Source organism: Malurus melanocephalus, unplaced genomic scaffold (genome assembly GCF_030028575.1).
Source record: "Malurus melanocephalus ecotype Western Australia unplaced genomic scaffold, MMel_1.1 scaffold_52, whole genome shotgun sequence".
NCBI classification, from domain to species: domain Eukaryota; kingdom Metazoa; phylum Chordata; class Aves; order Passeriformes; family Maluridae; genus Malurus; species Malurus melanocephalus.
The window spans coordinates 1,309,648-1,332,249 of NW_026623284.1; the positions used below are offsets into that span (position 1 = coordinate 1,309,648).

Genomic DNA, 22,602 nt, shown 5'->3' on the forward strand with positions numbered 1-22,602 from the left:
GTTTGGGGCAGTACAAAGCTGCCCCCGCCCCATCCCCGACCATCAGCCGTGCAGGCGGCGAAGGGGCAGGGGTGGCATTAAAAAAAAAAAAAAAAAAAAAAAAAAAAAAAAAAAAAAGCTTCGGGTCGGGGCAGGCGAGAGAGCGCATTTGGGGCTCCCATGGTAGTGGGGGAGCTCCTGAGGAGAAACGTGGCGGGAGCTCGCCAAGGGAGAGGGGCGAGAGGAACAAAAGGCGATGGCTTCCCTCAATCCAGCTCCCAGCGCAAGTCTCCGTGTCCCCCCGGGAGGCACCGGAGAAGCCAGGGAGGAAAGGCCGCTGCCGGCCGGGAGCCGGTGCCCCAGGGCGCCCTGAGGCGGTGCGGCCAGAGCCTGAGGGGCGAACGTGCCGCAGGAAGCGCTGCCTCCYCCGGGACCAGCCCGGGGGCTCCGCCGGGAATGCTGTCGGGCTGCTTCGGCTGCAGTGCGATTGTTAACGGGACCCCGGCCGGAGAGACCCTCCGSCCCCCGCGCTGCCCCCGGCCCGCCGGGAGACCGAACTGCGGTAGGGGCGGCTGCAGCCCCGGGGAGGCGAGGGTGCCGCTGCCCCGGGAAGGGGCTCGCTGCGGCGGGAGGCCGTCCCGGAGGAGCAATGCTGCCGGGCACCGCCGGAGCGAAGGACGAGGTGCRGAGCGGTAGCACTGGGAAAGCGGCCRCCGCGGGGGGAAGCGGCTCGAACGTGGAGCGGGAGGCAGGGCCGGGGCGGGGGGTGAGGGCCCGCCCCGCGGTGGGCTGAGGGGGCACGGCGGGAGCCCTTCCCGCCTCCCCGCAGGGCGGAGGCGGCGGCGGGGGGTCCCTGCGCTCGGCCCGGCGGTGSCTCCGGTGCTTCGGCGGGAGGTGGTTTCCCCTGCCTGGAGGGCGAGTGCGGGATCGCTCCGCCGGAGCCGTGCCCGGGGCGGTGAGTGCCGAGATGCCGGGGGGCCATGCGGGAGGGATGGCGGCAGCCCGGGGCGTTGGGGGCCGCCTGAGCCCGGGCGCCCCTCTCGGAGGCATCGCCTCCTCGGTGTGCCCTAAGTCAGCCCTGATTGCTTAAGGAGCAGTGGCCTCGGCGGGCGTACCAGGTAGCGGTATCGCCGCCTGGGCTGAGTTTCCTCAAAGGGCTGGACGTGTCCCGGTGCTCATAGAGAGGGCACATTGGGCAGAGCGTGCGCCCGTCTGCCGCCCTGGGGCTTCGGATCCTGCGTGGAAACAGGCATTCAATGGCTTCAGCACACCCTGGCTGAGGAAGCGTTGCATCCACAGGGAGATGAAATGATTTAACTCACCCTGCCGTTCCCTCTTTGTGTCCCTGTGCAGGAGCCTGGACTGCCCTGCTGATGTTTCGGAGTTGAGGTAATGGCAGAAGTCGGTCTGTGGGGCACGGCCGGAGGTCCGGAGCACGGTCTGGGGACTGCAGAGCGCCCGTGAGCGGCGCCGGGATGGGGAACAGCGGCTCGGCCGTGAAGGTCTGCACGGATCACCAAGGGGGCATCAACTGGCTGAGCCTGAGCCCCGACGGGCAGCGGCTGCTCACGGGCAGCGAGGACGGCACGGCGCGGCTCTGGAGCACCGCCGACAGCCAGTGCCACGGACACTTCCAAGGTACGGCRTCTGCAGTTTGGGTCCGAAGCATGGCACAGGCCACACAGCGTGTTCTGGTCTCTTTCAGTCCCTGCCGGGCAGCCAAAATAGTGCTTGTTTTGTTTTGGTGTTTATTTCAGTAATGTTTAGCAGGAGCTGTTTCAAACCAAARCAGGTTACCAGCACTACTGAATGCACGGATCCTTTTATCTCAGGGTGTGCGAAGTTGTTTAACTTTAGTMATTCTGGAAGCCCTGTTTTACACTGTTAAAAAAATGACTTAATGTCTTTCTCTCCCTCTTTTTTTTCTTTTATTTTTTTTTTCTTTTCCCTATTAATCATCTAATTTCCAGGAGATCTTTGTTTAGAACCTCTTAACCCAGAAATCTGGAAAGGAATCTTGCTAAATAGGTTATTTCCCCCCCCCCCCCCCCAATTTGATACACAAAAATGTTAATTGCTGGGCTTTTTCAGTTTAAATTAATTTTTGCATCTTAAAAGAAATTTATTATCCTTAGACTAGCATGTCAATAATTGAAAAAAAAAATAAAAGCGCTCTCTAGAAAGTGCAGTCATGCAAGAGTCTATATATGGACTAAAGATGTTTGTATTCTCACTCATGTTCTTTTCATACAGAAAAAAATACGGCTTTTAAATGTGGAATTTCTGATTTTTTTTTTTCTTCCAAAGAAGAAATCACATTGCTGTGATTTTCTTGTTGTTTGTTTATTTTCTTGCTTGTTTTTCACTATGGAGTATTGTCTTTTTCCTCCACATCCTGCCATGGTTCTAGCTTCTGGAAAACTTGCTGCATTTGCTTTAGGCTTAGAAATCCCTTTAAWTCACTAATTAACTTTTAACTAGAAAGAGAAATGTATTGGATTGGATTCATTATTATGGARTCTGCCAGTACTGCCAGTATTTGGGGCATACTCTGAAGAAGGTTGGCTGGGTGGTTTGTGAACTGTCAGTTGAATCAGATAATTGTATGTATTTTATACTGATGCACACACGCAGCTGTMGTGTCAATTTTAATTGTACAAGCTATAATTACTGATAAACCTGTATCTATAATGCAGTTTCAGGCTCCACCACAGCWCAACCAGCAGACTTATGTGGTGGCTGCTTTTGGCCAGACGAGCACCAGACCTTGTCTGCCACAGGGGGTTTTGGCACATTCTGTGCGGGTCGAGTATTGCTGATGGTTAAAATCTGACTTGCAGACTTTGGTGCAGTAACCAAGATGCTGTTTTGATCTCAGAGCTGGATTACATGATGTTGTGAGAAAAATCCCAGTGATTGAAATCTGATCCATTCAGGCTGCTTTGCAAAAAGTTTTACAAATATGGGAGGACGAGTGTACTTTTGCTTATAGCCCTGGTGATCTGTTTCATTTTTGGCATCTCATGAATTTGCTTTAGAGGAAACAAGCCATATGTTTGTAACGTGGATTCTGGTTTGCTTTTGCATAACAACAAGGCTTTTGAACTACAGGAGTTGTAGTGAAATCTTTTTTGCCGTCAGTGAAACTGTGTTTTACTGGGCAGTCTACTTTCCCAAAGTGTTTTTACCATCTCTTTATTTTACAACATTATTCTGTTTTTCTAATACTTTTGTCTGTCTGTCTCTCCTTGACCACAATCGTCCATCTTTAATTTTTTTTTCCTTAAAGAACAGTATTTAAGTCACAGTAGGGCCCATCAGCTTAAACCATCACTGTCACTCTTGTGATACTGACTTAAGAGGAAACAGTTCTGCTCCTGAAAACTTACAGTGTAAGTGTTAAAACAGAAGAATGCAAGATAATACTAGTCCAATAATTAGATGGGTGACAGCAATTTCACATGAGACATCTTGGATGAAGCTGGGACTTGAATACTAAGGTGATTTTAAAATGTGTGTATATATTATTACAATAGAAAAATGGTACATCTATTAAGCAACAATAAAAGCTTGAGGTGGTAATATTGACTCCTCTGGCATTGCCTTGTTTGGCAGTATGATATTTTTAGAGCAGTGTTTGTGTCTGTTTTTATTGTGACTGTGGAATCCCTATGTACTCTGAATGTTGTATGAACAATGTACTCTTGTTATTTCTTTCTTTCTGTGTCATTTCCTGAAAGGTATACTGATATTTAGAAAATTGTGGGGTTTATTCGTATCATCAGTCATGGGGGAAGGTATTGGCTGACTATTTACCTGGTACATTTTTTTTGTTTGCTTTTCATTCTGCCTGGACAATGAAATTAAACCTGCTGGTAAGTCTCAGATTGCTTTTTCAGAGTTTCATGCTTTAATTTATGACTGTTTATGTCCAGACAATCAGTGGGCTGGGTTGAAATGCAGTCTTTTACCCCCTGATTACAGAAGAAGGAAGCAAAAGCATTTCATTACTAAAACAATAAGCCAGTTTTTTACTGGTTTTAAACCTCACTAGTGTGAGTTTTGTGATATTCATATTAGTTTAGCTCATCATATTTTTTTAGAATACTCTTTGATTTCCCTGACTGGTAGAACTGTACTGTTCTACTCTTTGACTTAATCCTGATACCAGTGAAGTTTTCTGCTGTGACTTGAAATCATTGTATTTTCAAATCCTTAAATGTGAACACTGGAGTTTTGGTACATTTGATAATGTTTTTTTTTTTTAGTTAAGATGAAGATTTGGGCTAGTCTGTCCTTTCTGTATTCACAGTGACTGATTTCGTTTGTTATTCCTAGGACATGAAAGCTACATCACCTTTTGCCACTTGGAGAACGAGGCCGCCTTCACCTGCAGCGCTGACCACACCATTCGGAAGTGGGACGTGGTGACCGGGCAGTGCTTGGCCGTTTACCGAGGACACACATCAATTGTCAACAGGTGGGGTTCTCCCCTCGTGTTTCTGTCAGCTGTTATCACACACTTTGTCATTCCACTGCAGTTCCCCGTTACTACCCTCATAAAAAGGGCTGTGTAAACCTCTGAGTTCGTGTTCTTTGCTGCAATGATTAGTTTTTCTAGCAGCGCTGCTGACACAGATAGGAGTGAAATGAAAGGCACACAGCAGGGGAATRGAATCCAGGGCTAGGAATGAAATTCCAGAAGAAATTATCCAATTGATAACAGATGCTTCTGATAAATAGGTTTAAAAACATTGTGTCAGGCTTTTGTGTCAGCAAGAGGGATAAAGTCATGGATTTTTCTGCAATTATTATTCCTGTTTGGGCAAATGAAGTTTAATAATAAGYTTACTGTGTGTGGCTGATTGGCCTGTCCTTCTAAAGTGCCTGTTAGTAGCTGGACTCTAATTAATGGCAAACAGAGCAGTCAAAGATTGGTATTTTTTTAACATTTCTTTTCTGGTGGGCGTGTGGGCTTTTGGTGCCTTTCTAAACTCAAAACACATACGATGTGTAGTGAGATTCTGTAAATAGTTAGGAAGGCTGGYTCTGTGTTTTGGCACTGGCCTGATTTTTGCTTGAATCAACAAGTGGGAAATGTGTTCCCCATTCATATGACTTTGTTGCCTGTTTAAAAGGTTCCAGAGGACCAAACTCAGCTGRCAAAGAAGGCAGGTTATGGATCTTTCCTATCTCTGCTTTGGAAATATCAGCTGTAGAGATGTTTGTTATTATATGTTTCTGCAGCTACAACTCATTGTTTTGAAGGTCCAGGAAGTTGAATTCCTGAGCTGTAGTCTCTGGTTTGCTCTTCAGTTATGTGATGAGTGGGATGCTCTTGCTTTACCTTTTTTGAGATCCTGAGCTAAGTGAAATTAGACTTTTTTTTCTTGCACTCTCCTTATTTGAGGATGGAAAKATGGTTATTTTGCATCCTGTTAGTTGCAGTTCAGATTCTTGGAATATCRTTTTGTTGCTTTGTTGTTATTAATTCCAGTCTGTTGTCATAGGTCAGTTTATAAATAATTTTTATAAAGAAATATTAATGAATAGTTACCAATAATGAGTTAATTAAAAAAAAACCCAACAAACCCAAACCAAACAATATAAAAWATTTGTACATATTACATATAACTTATGAAAGTCCATATTACCTGATGGAAGGAATTTTAGCAAAACTAAATGCACAAATTTACGGTGCTGTAGTGTAAAAATATCTGCGTCAGTGTACCTGAATAAGGTAYACTGGATCTCAATAATAAAAGTAGAAACAGGGAGGTGTTTGATTTTTAAAAATGCCTAAGATGTTGTGTTTGTGYTGCTTTTTCATATTTTGGGGCACTGAAATTGTGACAAAAAACRGTTATGTAAAAAGAACAATACTCTTCATACACACAAACTTCATTTTTTGCAGAATCCTGGTTGCCAAAGACTATCTCTTCAGTGGCTCCTATGATAGGACAGCCCGCTGCTGGAGCGTGGACAAGGAGAAACAAATCCAGGAATTCCGGGGCCATCGGAACTGTGTCCTGACTCTAGCTCACTATTCCTCYAGGGATGTGCTTGAAGAAGAAGAGGAGGAAGAGGAGGAGGAGGAGAAAGTGAGCAGGGACCTGCTGGTGACAGGGAGCACGGACTGCACTGTGAAGGTCTGGTGGGTGTCCAGCGGGCGCTGCTACCAGACCCTGCTGGGACACACTGGGGCCGTCTTATGCCTTATACTTGAYGCACCAAACAGGGAGCTGTTCTCTGGCAGCACGGATTACACCATCAGGACCTGGAACATTGTCACTGGAGAGCAGCTCAAAGTGTTCAAAGAGCACCAAGGATCAGTAATTTGCCTAGAGGTAAGGAYTGAGGCTTCCTCAACAGCTTTTGGGTGTCTGTGTCTTAATTCATGTGGGTCTCAGTTGTCTTTTCATTCATAAAGAAGCTCTTCTGAGACAGGTTATAAATGGTGAGCTTAAATATTCATGTAATAACAAAATAATAGTTCTGTCTTTCTCTAAAACWTGTACTGATCTGCTCTTAGCTTCTAGTGGCTGGCCTGGTCTAACTTCTAGCTCAGTATATATTTAAATCCCACTGGGCCATGGAACTCATGAGTAGGTGTGCTGACATCACTGTTCATCTGAGAGGGATTGTGTAGTCAGGCTCACCAGACTTTGAAGAAAATAACCTGAGCAAGTAAACAGGCACAGRTGACCTAAAAAGGGGAACAAAAAAACAGAGTAAACTAGATACCTCAAAAAACCCAACCCAAAATTGTGGGCAAAAGATAATAAGAAAGCATAAAGCTGAAAAGAATCCTACATTAAAGACCACACAGATGTGATTTGAGAAAAGAAAGGGAGAAAGACATGGCCAAGACAGGAAAACAGGCAAAGAAAATGGAAAAGAGAAGCAGAGCATGAGGGAGAGAAATCAGGAAATGGTGGAGGAGAGAGGGGAAAAAATGTAATATGATCTGAAAAACTATACTCTGTTTTCTGTTTGCAGTATTTTTCTGTTGAATGTTGCCAGCTTTGTTAATGTTGCAGGGGAGAGGAGGAGGTCAGGCAGATGAAGCAAGAGGGGAACTATCCCACAAGCGTTTATCCTGTACACTCATTATCCACCGGAAAATGCTAATTGTGTATTTAAAGAGAGTGCATGATGGTCTATAACTCAGTTTCAGGTCAGCATAAATGTTTATACACGTATGTGTCTGATTGAAGTTCATGACAGTGTTTTTTCTCACTACTCTCCCTGTTTGTGTTTGTTGTCCAGAGGTGTTTTTCCTTTACAGAGGCAACAGGATGTATCTTTAGTAGCTGTTTAATAAATTTGCCTTTGTTTCTAAATAAGGTACTCACGGCTGACACTAGAAGACTAAAAACCTGGGAGTAATGAAAGAATTCTGTTTTGCTTCAGTTTTAGAAAGGGAAAAAAAAACCTTATGAAATCATAGTGCCCTGGAGTAATGTTTTTCTTGCTTGGGTAAATTCTCAGTGTTAAATCTTGTTTTTATGATATTGTGGTAATGTACTTTGAGGATGCTGAAGTAAATCTGTTCCTGTCCTTAGTGTCACGCTATGTTTTGTTGTTTAATTGTAACCCTTCTCCAAGGCACAGATTGGCAACAATAGAGCTTGCTTTAATTTAATGGGGTTCTTGCTAAAATTGTTACACAAAACTGGCTTGACCCTCTCCCAGAAGCCTGGGAAATTCAATTATGCCCTTTGAATGCTCAGGAATGAGCAATGCTTGTGAGCACAGAGTTAAACAACGGCTTTAAACAAACAGAACTTCTTGTAGGGGAAAAGAAAAGCAAAACCAATACATCTATTTGGAAAACCTGAGCAATTCAGAGTACACAAGACTACTGCTGCTGCCAAGACTGTGTTGGCAACAGTCCTGGCTAAATCTTCTTGAGTGACTGGTAGCCCCTCGCTTCTCTCATCATCAGTTAATGTTTGGGGGTGGGAGGGTCCAGCTGAGATACAAACAACCCCCACAGTGAGCATTTAGTGTCTAGGCCTCTCAAACTTATCCCAGCTTAAGCAGTCACTGCTGTTGAATAGCTTTAGGCTGTCGATCTTTCCTAATTCCTCCCTCTGCCTTTCTGGGTTCAACACTATCCCTTCTGTTCCACTTGGCTGCCACTCAGCACAGCCCACATGGTATTTTCATTCTTTTAGAAAGGGGTCAATCACCAGAATCCATACAAAGATGTTTCAACAGAAAGGAAACTTCCTGAATAGAGGTGTTTTTAAAAAAATATTATTTCTGTTTTGTTCTCAAAAAGCTTTTGGGCCTTTTTTACCTCAGGCTTCGTAGTGACCGTGTTGCAATCTGTGGCAGTGAGTTGGGGTGGTATTTTTCAAACCCTGGATAAGGAAGGACTCGAAGGTAGTTGTGAGTTGCTCACAGTAGCCAGTAATTTTAATTGTTGACAGTAATTTGTTTTCCTCAGTGCAGCAGTGAGCTGCTAATTACATCAGATTTTCACCTCCCTGTCCTGAATGAGCTGAGTTGGTACCAGCAGTTGAAGGCATTACCTGTTCTCTGGGTGGTAGGATGGTTGGGTGGGGAGAAAAAAAGGGAAAGAAAAATAAAGATTTCTTTTCRTTTTATTTATTCAAATAAAGATCCCCTAAGGGAGGGTGACCTTTCAAAAAGTTTGAGAAATGCTCAGTGTGATTTCTCATTCTGGACACAGATCAGGAAAAAATTGGATATTGAGACCATATTTTTCCCAACTTCAAAAAGTGTTATTAACGGGAATGCCCTGGGATGTTCTGAACTGCAACAAATTAGGTCCGGCCTGTTCCAGCCATCTCCCATTACTTTCCAGTAAACACCAATAGTGTGAATGGAAATTCCTGGAGCTTCTTGAAGGAGTTTTCTGGGTAGACAGCCATAAAGCACACCCATGTTTTCCACTCTGCTTCCCASAGTGCTGGTGTGTGGAAAGCAGAGAGGTGATCCACAGAGACCTTTGGATTTTGATGTCCCCCAGTTGCTTTGGGATCCTTTAAGGTGTTGTTGCCAGGTAGTATAAGTTAGAAGAGYCTGGAAACAACTCTCATCTAGCATGGCAGAACAGAATGCGTTGGTGAGCTTTGGGCTTTCCCTTGTCCCATGTCCTTGGTGGTTCTGGACAGGGGAGTGAAGAGGGTGAGCTGTTCGTATTCCCCGGGCTCGTCCTGCTGTCCTGGGGTCAGTCTGGTGAAGGTGACCAGCTGAACCCATTGTGTGTGCTCTGCTACCAAAGGAAATCTGCATCTTGTTCTAATGCACCTTTTCCTTCCACCATTTAAATTGGTCTAAGAAAGTTTTTGCTGGGAGGCTTTCTATCTTCAGTGGGAATTGTGTCCATGGTAGGYGCTTTGGCAGTATTGATTACTTGACTTTCCCAGTCAGGCAAGGTAACTTGCAGTGGAGCAGCCAGACTTCTTCTCTCTCCTCCTCCTGCAGTGTGTTGATAGCTTGGCAGAGGGAGAGCAGCAGCTGTTTTGGGAGCTCCCTCTTCGTATAAGAGCCAATAATGAGATTTTATAGGAAGAGATGGGAAAAAGCAAGGGTGGGCTGAGTGTAATCACATAGCTCATGCTCATTCTTCCACTTAAAAATTTCAAGCCTGGCTAAAGACCAGTATTTGCAATTAATAAYCAAAGACACATTTTCATTAATGTGACTGCCTGCAATAGGCTGAATAGCCCTGATTTAAATATTTACTTGTGTATGTTTTTCTAAATGTCTCTCCTAAGTAGCTTTGCAAACTGTTCACAAGGATTGCTTTGTCCTTTGCTGATTGTTCTGCCTCTGAGTATTTATCAAAATTGTGCTGCCAAAAGCTGGCAGGGAGAAATGATCCAGCTTGGAATTTAGCTTGGATCCTACAGCAAACATTCTTGCAAGAAAACTCCCTTTTGAAGAACATGAACATGAGTGGGCAAGGACTTGCCTCTGGTTTTCCTGCAAAAGATCCTTTGTTTGGACCATTCCCTTCAGTTGCCTTTTAAAGCCGACTAGAAGAAAAGAATGCTTTGAACAAAGCCACTGCCTGCACTCTGTTTATATGCTTAACTGTTATGATCATGGGGACAGAAATGTTTTCTTGCCACACCAGTTACATTAACTACCCATATTTTTTGTAATTTGTGTTTGTATTTGTTGCATCAGAGGATGAAGATGTGAATGAGAGGAATGTGAAGGTGAACACCACCTGCAAGACTGAAACATGTTTGTGGAGCCATCACTTTGCACTGCAGTGGAAAAGCTGAAAAACATTCTCTTAACAGCCAGTTCAGAGAGCTCATTCTAGATGGATTCTCAGCAAAAAGAAAAAACCAACAATTTCTTGCCCACAGGGAGTTTGTTAGCTCATTAAAATAGATGTGGTTTGAACGGGATCTTGAAATTCAACTCGGCCCAAGGCTTACATAGTTGTAACTTGAGATTGGTCCAGCTTGGTGATTTTTCATTTAGAAGTGGCTGTGAACAGAAGACCGAAATTCCAGATCGCAGGAACACTGACCCCCCACAAAAAGAATAAGCTGGTGATGGGATATGTGGTTGCTGATGTGAACTTATCCTGAAGTTCCTGGGAGCCAGTCTGAGTGCAGTGATCCTCAGCAAAAGGATCCAACTCTCTTTGGAGAACCAATTGCCTCTCCTTAGCTCTCCAAAAATTGTTTCTTATAGCAAAGGTTAATTGGGAGGGCAAAGTCTTTCTATAAGGTTGAAATACCTGCTAAACAGCTCTTTTGCACATACTTTTGGCATTCTTACAAGTAGAAATTTTCTTAAGCTGCTGCATTTATTCAGTTCAGCCAAGCTTGTAAAGTAATAGGGTTGTGATTGTCTTGAGAGACCAACCCTAGATGTGATCATTTGTTGTTTTTGTGAAAATTCTGGTGTGTTTGGGGGCTACAACCAAGGCTTTTTCTTATTAATGAGACCTGTGACTACTGAAGTGTTTACAACTTGTATTTTGCTACTGCTGTTACTCTGCAACTCACAAGCAGTTTSACTGAACTTTTCCATGGAATATTTACATCTCCAGTAATTGGAGGTTTAAGGCAAATTTGCTCCATTCACATGTCTCAATGTTTCATCTATTCAAAGCCTAATCTCTCATAGCATGAGAAAAATTAACAATCCAGAATTGCAAATATCAATGCAGTGATTTTTTTTTCTGCTGTTTGGCTGAGGCTTTAGAACTTGGCATCAAACTGTTGGCAGGTTTTTAATTCTTTTGAAGCTACATGGGTTTGAAATGTCCACTCAGCCCATTGGTATCAGAGCTGCAAATCTGTTCTGTGCTGTCCACTCTGCCACAGGTGTCCTTGCCTGGCATGGTTTTCTGTGTCAGCAGCTTTGCTGGGCAGTTATCCAAAGTGAGCCAAGTGCYCAAAAGCCAGCCAAGGAAAATACAGCTTTGGAAATATCACCACTTCTCTGGGCAGTCACAGACTGGAATATGTAACTGTGCCTACTAACCATTTTGAAACCACAGTGTGGGACCAGCTTGTAAGGTGCTTTAGGGGAACAGAAAGTGGTGATGATGATGATTATTGTTTTTATTAAATGCAGATATCTGAAGTGTTGTAGCTTAGGCTGGAGTTGTCAGCTAGACATATCTTTGGTCAAGTGAAGAAGGAATGATCTCATCTAAATTGATCTGGCCACAGCTGAGAAAGTTGTCCTTGTCAGGGACGAAAAATAGTGAGTTTTAAGGCATGATGTGTTTCAGATGTCCCTCAGGATGAGACAAATTGTGCCCTAGGTCACAGTGACTGTAAGGGGGCTATCTTAGCTGTGGAGATCTGCACGAATTCAGAAGAGATTATACCTGTTATATCACTAAAGGCAGATCTGATTTGCAGCTTCAGCCTGAGCTGAGAGCTCTTGATGGCTTTCTCCACTAACAGCCACTTCATGCTATTTTATAAAAACACCATGGGAATGAGGGGCTGTGTGCCAGTCAGAGCCTGCCCTGGGTTTTGCTGTTGGCTCTGCTGCAGGCTAAGTCTGTGGCACCTCGTAGACTGTTTAACCTGTTAATATTTCCTTTTCCATACAAGGCTGAGAATCCTTTACTCTACTGTGCTCACGTGCTTAAACTGGCGAGGAGGAGGAAGGTGCATTGAAGGGTTTCATGGGGCAGCACAGAGGCTTTGAATTTAATGAGGGTGGTTGGTGTTCTGACCATCTCACTAGGTCTTGGCCTGGGCATCAAAAAGCCAGCCCTGTCCAGGGCTGCAACAAAACCAGTGTGGGCAGAAGGTCAAGGGAGGTGATTCTCCTCTATTCTGCTCTTGTGAAAACCCACCTGTGGTGCTGCATCTGGCTCTGGAATCTTCAGCACAGGAAAGACATGGATTTGTTGGAGCATGTCCAGACAAGGTTGTGAAGATGCTGATGAGGRTGGAGCACCTCTGCTATGGAGACAAGCAAAGAACATTGGGGTTGTTCAGCCTGGAGAGGAGAAAGCTCTGGAGAGACCTTAGAGCCCCTTCCAGTGCCTAAAAGGGCTCYGAGAGAACTGGAGAGGGACTTTGGACAAGGACATGGAGTGATGGGACAAGGAGGAATGGTTTTAAAMTAAAAGAGGGTAGRTTTAGTTTAGATGTTAGAAAGAAATTCATTCCTGTGAGGCTGATGAGGCTGATGAGGCTTCCCAGAGTAGCTCTGGATGTCCCATCCCTGCARGTGTCAAAGGTGAGGTYAAACAGGACTTGGAGCAACCTGATCTAGTGGGAAGTGTCCCTGACCAGGGCAGGGGTTTGGAACATGATGACCTTTAAGGTCCCTTCCAACCCACTCCATTCTGGGATTCTAAGGCTCTTACAATCCCAGTGCTATAAATTACCTGATTAAGCCCACATAATTTAATACATTTTTATATCTAACAAATTAGCAAATCTAGGCAAGCTGCAGCTCTCTTGTTTCAYTTTGGCAATGATACACCAACTTAAATGTAGAAATGAAGCAGCATAACCTAATGTACCATTAATGCAGAGTGGCATTTACCTGCAGGAGGTTATAATTTAGTGTTTTCCTTGCTCAGTGGGCGGGTTGATGCTGCTAGCAAGATGTCTAAAAAAGAAATGCAATGACTTGGCCATGAACCACACAGCAGGATCTCAGCTCAAAGCGTCTTCTTCCATTTAGCAGGTGCACATGACAATGCCCTTCATGCCCATTCAGGGAGAGAGTGGAATTTAAAAGTCCTTCCTCAGGCTAACTGTGTGGGTCTCGATTTTGTCAGTGCTGCTGGCCATTTGTTCTYTCCTCATGGAGATGCTGTATTAATGCTGTTCCTAAAACAGCTTAAAAGTAATAGGAAGTGACATTTGAAAGTACTGCTGGCTTTTTACAGTGGTTTGTGCTTTTCAAGCTCCTGGGCGTTCAGCTATGAAATCTCTCCCCTGGGCCAGGTTCTGCTGGTAGGAAGCGTGGCATGTCCTGCTCCTTCTGGGCTGGTGGGAGCTGCGGCCAGGGATCCTCTTGGTCTGTCTGCATACTTTTCTCATGTGGCTTATCACAGTCCCATAACTGTTGTGCTTTGTATCTTAAAATACCTTTTGTTTCGTTTTGTAACACAGCACAATGTTGTTTTGTAAAAAGCTCATTTTTCCTTTYGGGAATGGGGTCATTCCTTTTAGGATTGGGAGGGGAGATGGAAGATTGTGAACAACATTCGAACCTTACAGATATAGAGTGTGCAAAGAGTGGGGACCAAATCGAAGGTGGCAGAAGAACCAACCCTTAAAAATGTTCCAAGAGTAAGACCATGACAAGTTGATTTGTCATTTGTTGGTTTTCTGGAGACACCAGAGAAGCATCAGGGGTTTGTGCACTGGTGGTTATTCAGATCTTCTGATATGTGTGTCTGGGGGGTCGATCATTCATTGCTCCTTAGGCAATTTCCACTTGGTGGGGGGGTCAGGGTTCTCCCTCCTGTCTCTCCATCCCTGTGATACAGAGGTTGCTGCAAGTCCATAAAACTTACCTCAAGCCAAAGCCAGGTGTTTCAGTGACTGGCTGCCTTTGGGTGCCAGGAGTTGGGCTCTGTTTCAAAACAGTGGTTGTGAAAATCTTCAGTTTCATTTCTTTACACAGACAGAGAATGCCAGATTTTTCTGTGCACTATGGAGCTTTTCCTTGCTGAGCATCCAGGCTTTGTATAGTTTGTTTACTGTGCACTGGTTGGTTTTTCAGTCTTGCACAGGTCAGTTATTTTCTCTCTGTTCCCCTGCTGCAATCCTTCCTTTCGTCATTCTCTGTGCTGCGTGGCACAAACCCCATCCTCCCCACCAGTGAGTTCTCACAATGTGCAGGTGACTGGTGCAATGAGGCACCATTCTTCTTTGAGAGACACACAGCAGAAGAAAATTTCCTTGATGACATTTAAAAACCTGTGTCAGGATGGTTAATTATGAAATCATTCAATAACAGTCTAAAAAGACTTGTGGAAATGTGGATACTGAACAGTTTTAAGGAAGAGCAAATATTTTCAAAWGCTGGCCTTGTGCAGAGTGATTATACTAAACATAAAGTTTTGTTTATGTTGGTTTATGGTGTGTAGGATTTTAATTTTAATTTACTTTTTTAGACTTTTATTACTCAGAATTGTTCTGAATTTTTTTGTAATTAGAACTCACAATCTGGTAAGAGTCCTTGTCAAGAGTTTTTTGCAGAAACTGCACTGCTGGGGKTTTTTTTTTGAGGCTTTAGTAATGTACCTGATTATGGAAGTAGGGTTAACATCGTTAAGCTCACTGAAATCCAGCCTGCTGGCACCAGCAGATGGGCTAAGCTTTTATGTTCTGAAAGCTGGAGCTTTTTTAAGACCCAGAAKTCAGTGGGAGATGCGATTGTGAAGAACTCAAGGTTTGCTCACCATTGCTCTGTTTCAAGGTGCAGCTGCTTGCTCTTTGTAACAGTTGGACACTGTGACTTGGGATGAGTCCCTTCAGTGCAATTCTCTCACAAAGGAGGCTGACAGACCATTGCTGATGTGTTTTTGTCTCCCCTCAGCTGGTGAATCGGCACCTGTACTCGGGGAGCGCGGACAGGACAGTGAAATGCTGGTTCGTAGACACTGGGGAGCGGATCCAGACGTACAAGGCTCACAAACACAGCGTTAGCACTTTGAAGTACCACGCTGGCATCTGTAAGTTGCCTTTCCTATGTTCTCCAGCCCCCTTTCTCCTTTTCTGTGTTTGTCTTTTACTGAAGGTTGTTAATGGAGAATAATTTTAAACGCTTGTGAAGTTGTCACTCTTTTTCAACTCCAGCGTGTTTACATTCAGTACCAAACTGCTGCACTACTCCATGTGGGAAGCTTAGACCTTCCCTCCATTTTCCACCTCCCTCTTCTCACAAATGAAGAGGCAGTTGTTTTGTTTCTGTTACCGAGGGAAGTGGCTTAAATCCTGAGCTGTCTGCAGGTTGTTTGTGTGGCTGTGGTTTAACCTCACTAGTCTGGTGTCTGTCACCTGCTTCTGCTGCGCACCAGGGACAGCATCTGCTGCTGCTGGACACACAGCCCCATGCCTGTCTCTACTGCCTTTTAGGCTCTGTATAACATCCTGTCCTAAAACAGAATCACATCTCAGATGCTCACTACTCTTTTCTAACTGTTAGGCTTCCTGTTCAAGCTCTGATCGTCTCCCAAATTCATTTTCCACAAATTCTTTTCCCATTACCTGTCCTCAGTCATGGATTTGTTCCCCAAACCAGCTTTCTCCAATAGCCAAGAAGTGTTTGCCTTACTAATGCTCAGAACTCAGCTCTCCCACTTTGAGTCCTCRTGTTTACAGTGGTTTCTGTATGTGTCTATTGCGGACATAACAGTATATTTCTGACCATCAAACCTCCCTCTTTAAATCCCTCTCTGCGCTGGCTTTCCTTCTGCATGTCTGGGTTTGGGTTGCAAGACAGCGCCTCTGTTTTTATCAGTGAACCTCTCCCTGTGTCATCCTGGTTTTATTTCTGGTGTTAGACCTGATGTATCTTTACTTGCTTCCCAAAAAAAACTTCTCTCCTTCTCTCCTACCCTGAAGGAGATGGGCATGGCTGCCTTAACCTAGACATTTGCAAAGCTTTTCCTGGCTTTGATTTCTGCACTTCAGCTATGAAGTGAACACATCACACGAAACGAATGGTTGCTATCTGGGCCTTGATCTCTCTTTTGGCAGCTCCTCAGTGTGATGGTGATAAATGGCTGACAGATGCAAGATGCTGCACTTTAGCAGAGAGTTGTACCTGCATGGTTTAGTGGCAGTTGTCTGGCACCATGCTTGYTATGGCTGACTAAATTTATAACCCAGTAACTGAATTGATTTCTTAATTATGTTTGGAAACTTAACATGTAATCAATCCCAAAGGTAGAATTTTATTTTAGCCAGGAAACCTTCTTTTTKTYTTCCTTTCAGCATCAGCATCAGATYCACAGCACTGCYTTTCTCCATTAAAATATTTAATTGTAATTTATGGTTATTTCAGCTCTCCTCACCTACATGGCAGAATTATCCCATTCTCCTCTACCTCCAGGTTGTAATTTCTACTGATTTCAGCTTCTGCACWTGGCCAGAAGGCTGAAATGGAAGGGGAAAGGGTCTGAAACTRTGCTGCACCCTGAAGTAATTATGCTCCAAGATGTAGGCAGGGAGAGSAAGGGATTATGATCAGAAATTGTGATCCAGGATGAGCAATGGCAGACAAAATACTGATGATTTTGTGTGTGTTTTCCCCYTTTTAATTATAAAGACACAAACCACAACATTGAATTTAGAAAGACTAGCAAAGGTKAGGTAACTGCTAAGATGAAGTTTGATCCTGTGAGGAACATTCATATCTGGGTGGGAGATGGAGACGGTCCCCTCCATTAATGAGACCTCCAGAGCTGCGTTTTTTCAGTGTTGATCCTGTTCTTCATGCAACCAGCATAGGCTTGACCAGACTATAAAGAAAATAAATTTTAGCTCAAAAAAAAGTTCCATTATCTGATGCCATCCCCATCAGCTCTGCAGCCTTTTCTCTCTTTTCCTCCTCATTCTACCAGSCTGTCTCTGCCATACACATACATTATTTTTCCTCAACACTCCTTTTTTAAATTAAAATGCAGACAATATTGCTGCATTTAGTCAGACCTGTGAAGAACATCCTGGTAATGTGATAGAAGAGGTCACAGAGTTTAAGATCTCATTTTRTATCAAATGCAAAAATACTAAAAGTGTCAAACAGGGAGTATCAAGTTGTTCCACTTGAAGGGTAGAAAAAATGTCCTGGAAAAATATTAGGGACTTGTTTGAAAGCATTATATGCATTTTAATTAATGAAAGAGGAAATTTGCCCTTAAGAATTAATTTGCACACTATGATTGCTTGCACTATTGTAGTGCATTCGTCACATATTTCCACAGTATCTAATAATTTTGTCTCTATAATTCTAAATCTGACATGTTTACTGGATAGTGTTGGAACTAGGGTAGATTAAAATTCTATCTCTTCACCTGGGACAGATCAGAACCATCTCCCAGAAATGTGGATAAAATTCTTCAATACAAATGATGTTTGTTATGGTTTATGTCACATTTGCACTGGAGCATGGAAAAAAAATCTCAGCCAAGAAGTGGTAATTTTCTGTTAGAAAATCTTAATTCTGCTTTCCCTCTGTTCAGTGCCCAAAGGCTCATTKCCCTAAAGAATTTGTAGTCTAAATAAAAAAAAAATAGAGTAGAAGAAAGAGATGGAAGATACGTATCTGTTTCCAAAATCACTTTATAGTGTACAGGGACACCAGACAGATGTGAGAACTAAGCATTAAATCCTTATAATGTGTTTGTAGTGGCTTTCCTCAGTCTGCTTGTGTACTTAATAGCATGGGGAATATTACAGCTGGTTCTCAATCTAATTTATGTAATGATATGTTGATTATTTCTCTCTTAAAGAATGTGCACAGTCATTTAAAATTTAATGCAGTTTATATTTTTTCATGTTGCAAAAGCTCCAGGGGAACATTTCAAAACTGTAATCCCAAGRGTCTATGAAATTTAAGTAAAAAATGAAAATTAATTTTATTTTGTTGTTGTTATTTATTTCACAGGTTGTATGTATAACTGTATATTTAAATGCTAAATCTGGGTTAGATCAACAGCTTTTCTTTGAAACTGAGAGGTGCAAAGAGACTTCCTAAATCCACAGTGACAGTCCAAAAGACATAAAGGGTGTCTGTCAAAAGCAAAGTCCTGATAGCAATAGCTAAAGTAAACTGGCAGCTGCATAGTGAAAACAGCTCTTAATTGGTTCCTACTCTCTGCATTTCTGTAACAGAATTAAGGGATTTCCATTCAATGGAAAAAAAAAATTGGTATCTGTTCTCTGCTTTACTTTGTTGTTACTCATTTGCAGAGAGACAGATGATGCTTTTTCAGGGCTGCTGGAAATTGAATTATAGTGGCCCATATAAAGTGACATTGATTTTCCACATCCAGATGTTTCTTGGAGGTGCACCCAGGAGGTGCCCAGCTCCCTGCTGTTTCATTTGAATTTAAAAAGCTCATGGCAGTACATAGTCTGTTCTCTCATCTGTTATTGTAGTCCTGAATTTACTACCATGATAATTTTTTCACCTCTCTTTAGAGATTCAGTCCCTGACTTCTCACAGAAGATAAGGAATCTGTTGGCTTCAGGCACTCCATTTTGTAAAAATCTTTCCATGCTAGTGGCTTTTACAAAGACATGAAATGCAGGGAGCAGTGAATATATTGCTTTTTGCAGCTAGGAAATATTTCTCTCTAGATAAACTTGAGGAGTTTGGGTTAACTGACGGAAAGTGAGTGTTTATCAAAAGAGTTTGTATCCTTTAAAGCACAGAAATGGGCTCCTTTTTGGGCATAGTGCTAARTACAAAATCTAAATATTAACACTGCCTTATAGTTTCTGGATGCAGCAGTTCTGGTAATCTAATATGAAGATCCTGAGATGCTGAGAAATTGTTCTTTGAACATGTGAGGTATTCTGAGGAAACCTGATGAATAGTAAAAAAATCCTGGTCATGCTCAATTTAGTTACCCCAGCCCTGCCCCTCCTGCAGCAGCAGAAGTGATGGAGACACTGGAGTACTGAATGGAAAGCTGTAAATAACTCTGGTGAAACAAATGAAAGGTTGAGTGGAAATCCTTAAAAAAGACTTGAGAGAAATTGCCTGCTTAGAATTATTGAGGCACATTTAGGCAGGGAAGTATCTGTGGAAGAGCAGAAATAGATACTTGCAGCATGTGTGGACTGAATTGCTGGTGTGTGTWGGAACTTCATGCTTAAGACAGTTCAGAGTTTTGAAAAATACAACTGAAAACAAATATGCTGGGGTCAGCAAAATGAAAATGATCCTGTTTGTCTGAGGAGAGAATCAAAAAGATGCATCAGGCTCCCTTGTGAGCTGGTTTCAGGTACATTTTTGGACTCGCATGAACTGACCTCACGTGGCTGCTCACATCTGGCTGTGCTGTGTGGTTGTGTGTCAGTGTTCACAGGAAGTGGTGATGCCTGTGCAAGGGCTTTCAATTCCAGGAGTGGAGTCCTGCAGAAGATCTTCCGAGGACACAAGTTCATCATCAACTGTATCCAGGTCAGGAAGGGGTTTCTTGGTGGGGTTTTTTCCTTTTGATTGCTTCCTCATTTGTTTTGTGGGAACTGGTGTGGTTGACTCTTCTGTGTATCTTGGATATTTTTTTGGGATAAGACTTGAATATTCTGTATGTAATTTTAGAAAAGCTTGTTAATAGTAATAAGGATAAGTGAAACTATGGAATGAGTCCCCAGGGACAGCCCCATGTCTGGGATCAGGGCTTTTTCAGGTCAGGTTGGACAAGCAGCCACAAGAACTGGGACAGATGAATTGATRCTGTGTGGGGCATGGAATGGACTCCAGCCTCATGAGACCCTTTCCATTACAAAACACTAATGATAAGTGTTGGCAATGCTCTAARGGGAAAAGAAGCTCCTGCCTTATGAAGGCAGAATAATTACGGCAGCATCCCCCAAAGCACCCTGGGGCACAGCATCCCTAAACAGTCTGAAGCAGCTCAGTAGTGATATCTGACCCACAGCATGCCAGGCAAATGGAGGAGTCTCTGCCACTGGCTTAAAACTGAAAGTTAATGTTGTTTGCGTATTGTCTAGGCTCAAGTGAGACTGGCATTTAAAAGTTAAAATGGGAGGAATCAGTAATCCTTCGTGGTCATGCAAATATCATGGAATCATATAGTGATATGTATTGGAAGGGATTTCATTTTAACCCCTCTGCCAYGGGCAGGAACACTTTCCACTAGACCAGGTTGTTCAATGYCCCTTCCAACCTGGCCTTGAACTCTTCCAGGGATGGGGCAGCCACKCTRAGAATCTGCATCTGCCTGCACTGGGATTTCAGTATGAGCTGTGTGCAGGATGAGTGTTTTGATTAACAATGTGAAACATTGTTGGTAATTCTGGCAGGCTGACAGTCCAAAGAAAAAGAGAGGAGATAAAATTCATTTTGGAGTTGATCCCAAGCACAMAAAGTTGTAAATATTGTTTCTTCTTGTATATTCTTGTGAATTAGCAAATGGCTGGTTGGTCTTAAACTGTGAACTCCTGGTACTGGGCAGTTGTTATGAAGCAGGTGGGCCCCTGGATGTGTTTGRGGAGCTCCTGATAGAAGCAGCCTGGGCAGCCCCAGGAATTGACAAGATCGAAGCTTAGCTTTGTATTCTTTATAACTTAATTTCCAACTGTACAGGGGCAAAAAAAAMCTGGGAAGAGAGAGGAGTGAGAAGTGGCAATCTTAATATGATCTGAAGTAAATTAATGAGGGTTGGATGAGGGATGTGGTGCTTGTGTGGTGCTCCGTGTAAGCCAGGGATATGCTCACTGTCACAGCATGGACAGGCTGGCACAGAGCACCCACGGGGTGGACACTTGATGCAGGAACAGAAAGATCATCAAGGCTGATGTCTGACTTCTAGGGCAGGACAAGGTCAGTTGGAAACATCAMCAACAGCAGCAAAGGGTTCAGAAAGGAAATGAAACCACAGCAGTGAATCCAGGTTAAATTACTGCAGTTTTGGAAAGCGAACAGTTTGAAGGAGGAATTGTACCTATAACTTACTGCAAAGGAGGAAAGGAAGCATTCCTCAACCCCCCACTACCCACTGATGATGATTTTGGTTCTTCCTTATGCACCACATCGAAACCAGCAGTCTGAAAACAGCACAGAAATCCCCAGCTACAGCCTGTGCTCACATTGGGTTTAGCTCCCCATTGCTTTTCCAGAGGGTCTGGCTTATAAATAACTCCTGCTGTTTATACTTTATGGCTCTGTGAAGTGGCTGAGAAATGAGACCTGACTTGGTAATGTCTCATCCCACTTCAGCAGCTTTTGTGATAATTTATACTGACTCTTGCAATGAGCTCAGGCCTTAAGTGTTGGGATCAAGCTGTGTTTGCTCTGATTTTTGACAGTTTGATTGTGCTGATTGCGAGCCATATGGTTGGGTATTAAGTGTGACCCTGTTGTTCCAGATCCACAACGAGCTGCTCTACACAGCTTCCCACGATGGCACATTAAGGATTTGGGACATCCGGGGAATATGCAAGAGAAATAAGCGGCGCTTGAAGAAGGAGAGGTCAGTGCAGGGCAGGGGCTCCCAGAAGGGGAGTTTGTCTCGTCTCTTCAACAATAAAGTTGGCTGTATGGTACAGCAGGAGAATGGGGAACATGAGGCTGTTGAACTGATGTGACTATCCAGAACAGGCTTTATGTCAGTGACCAAAGCTGAACCTTTTGTTTTCTGCCATCACTGTGTCCATGTAAACCAGAACTTGGAAAGAGATGGGAAATGGCTGAACCTCTGTGTGAGGAGCCAGGATTCTCTGTGGCTGCCAGATGGACTCAGGTCAGATCCTGTGGCTGCAGATGACWCAGCTGAGCAGCTCTGGGGTCAGGAGGGGAGGCCGTGTGGTTTAGGTGAGGTACCACTGTGTGTGTGCAATTAGGGACTTTCCTTATGACTGCTGGTGTCAATTCCCTCGGGCACGGAGGCATTTCACCTCAGGCTGCCCAGTGTCTAATGAGATGTTTTCCTGTTCCTGTTGCCCACTCCYATGACCTCTCAATGTGGCAGTGAAGGGTATCCTGCAGTGTAATGCGGCCTTGAATTCCATCTTCACAGCTGACCTTTGGGTCAGTTTCTGGCTGAYGAGGCCAGTGCAGGAGGGTTTGGCTCTGCAGCAGTAGTTTAAAGCAGACTGGACACCTCTCTCGGAAGCTGGAAGTAGTAGGACAGAAATTAATTTAACTGGGTTTTTTTACAAAACATGAGCCACAGAACAAGCTAACCTCAGCCCTTCAGTGCCAAGATTAGCTGTTTGCTGACCTTGTGTTRTCTTTCCTCCTTCCAAAGCTGTGTCTTGCTAGGTTGCCAGTAGCATTGGATAAACAGTTAAACTCAAGCGTTTTCCCAGTCTTTTTCCAGGTTCATCCTTCTCTGATAACCACTGAGCCATGAATTAACAAGGGTTCTTATATTTTTCTATTTGCAGATATAGCTCTTTGTAGAATCAGTACAAAAATATCTAACCACATGTT

The 22,602-nt window shown here is 43.6% G+C and overlaps 1 protein-coding gene across 3 annotated transcripts; it reads left to right on the forward strand.

Moving 5' to 3' along the window:
• The first annotated feature begins 240 nt into the window (after positions 1-240).
• WDR86 (WD repeat domain 86) lies at positions 241-22,323 on the forward strand. 3 transcript variants are annotated; one of them, XM_057365405.1, is made up of 8 exons: positions 764-934; positions 1,333-1,617; positions 4,318-4,459; positions 5,894-6,133; positions 6,218-6,326; positions 15,010-15,145; positions 19,502-19,605; positions 21,537-22,323. In XM_057365405.1, exons 2-8 carry the CDS (start codon positions 1,455-1,457, stop codon positions 21,753-21,755), a joined length of 1,113 nt encoding a protein of 370 aa, XP_057221388.1. In that variant the 5' UTR covers positions 764-934; positions 1,333-1,454; the 3' UTR covers positions 21,756-22,323. The 3 variants fall into 3 exon arrangements, with proteins under 3 accessions (XP_057221387.1, XP_057221388.1, XP_057221386.1); XM_057365404.1 differs by lacking the exon at positions 764-934 and adding an exon at positions 241-661 and having other exon boundaries at positions 5,894-6,326; XM_057365403.1 differs by having other exon boundaries at positions 765-934; positions 5,894-6,326.
• Positions 22,324-22,602: the final 279 nt, after the last annotated feature.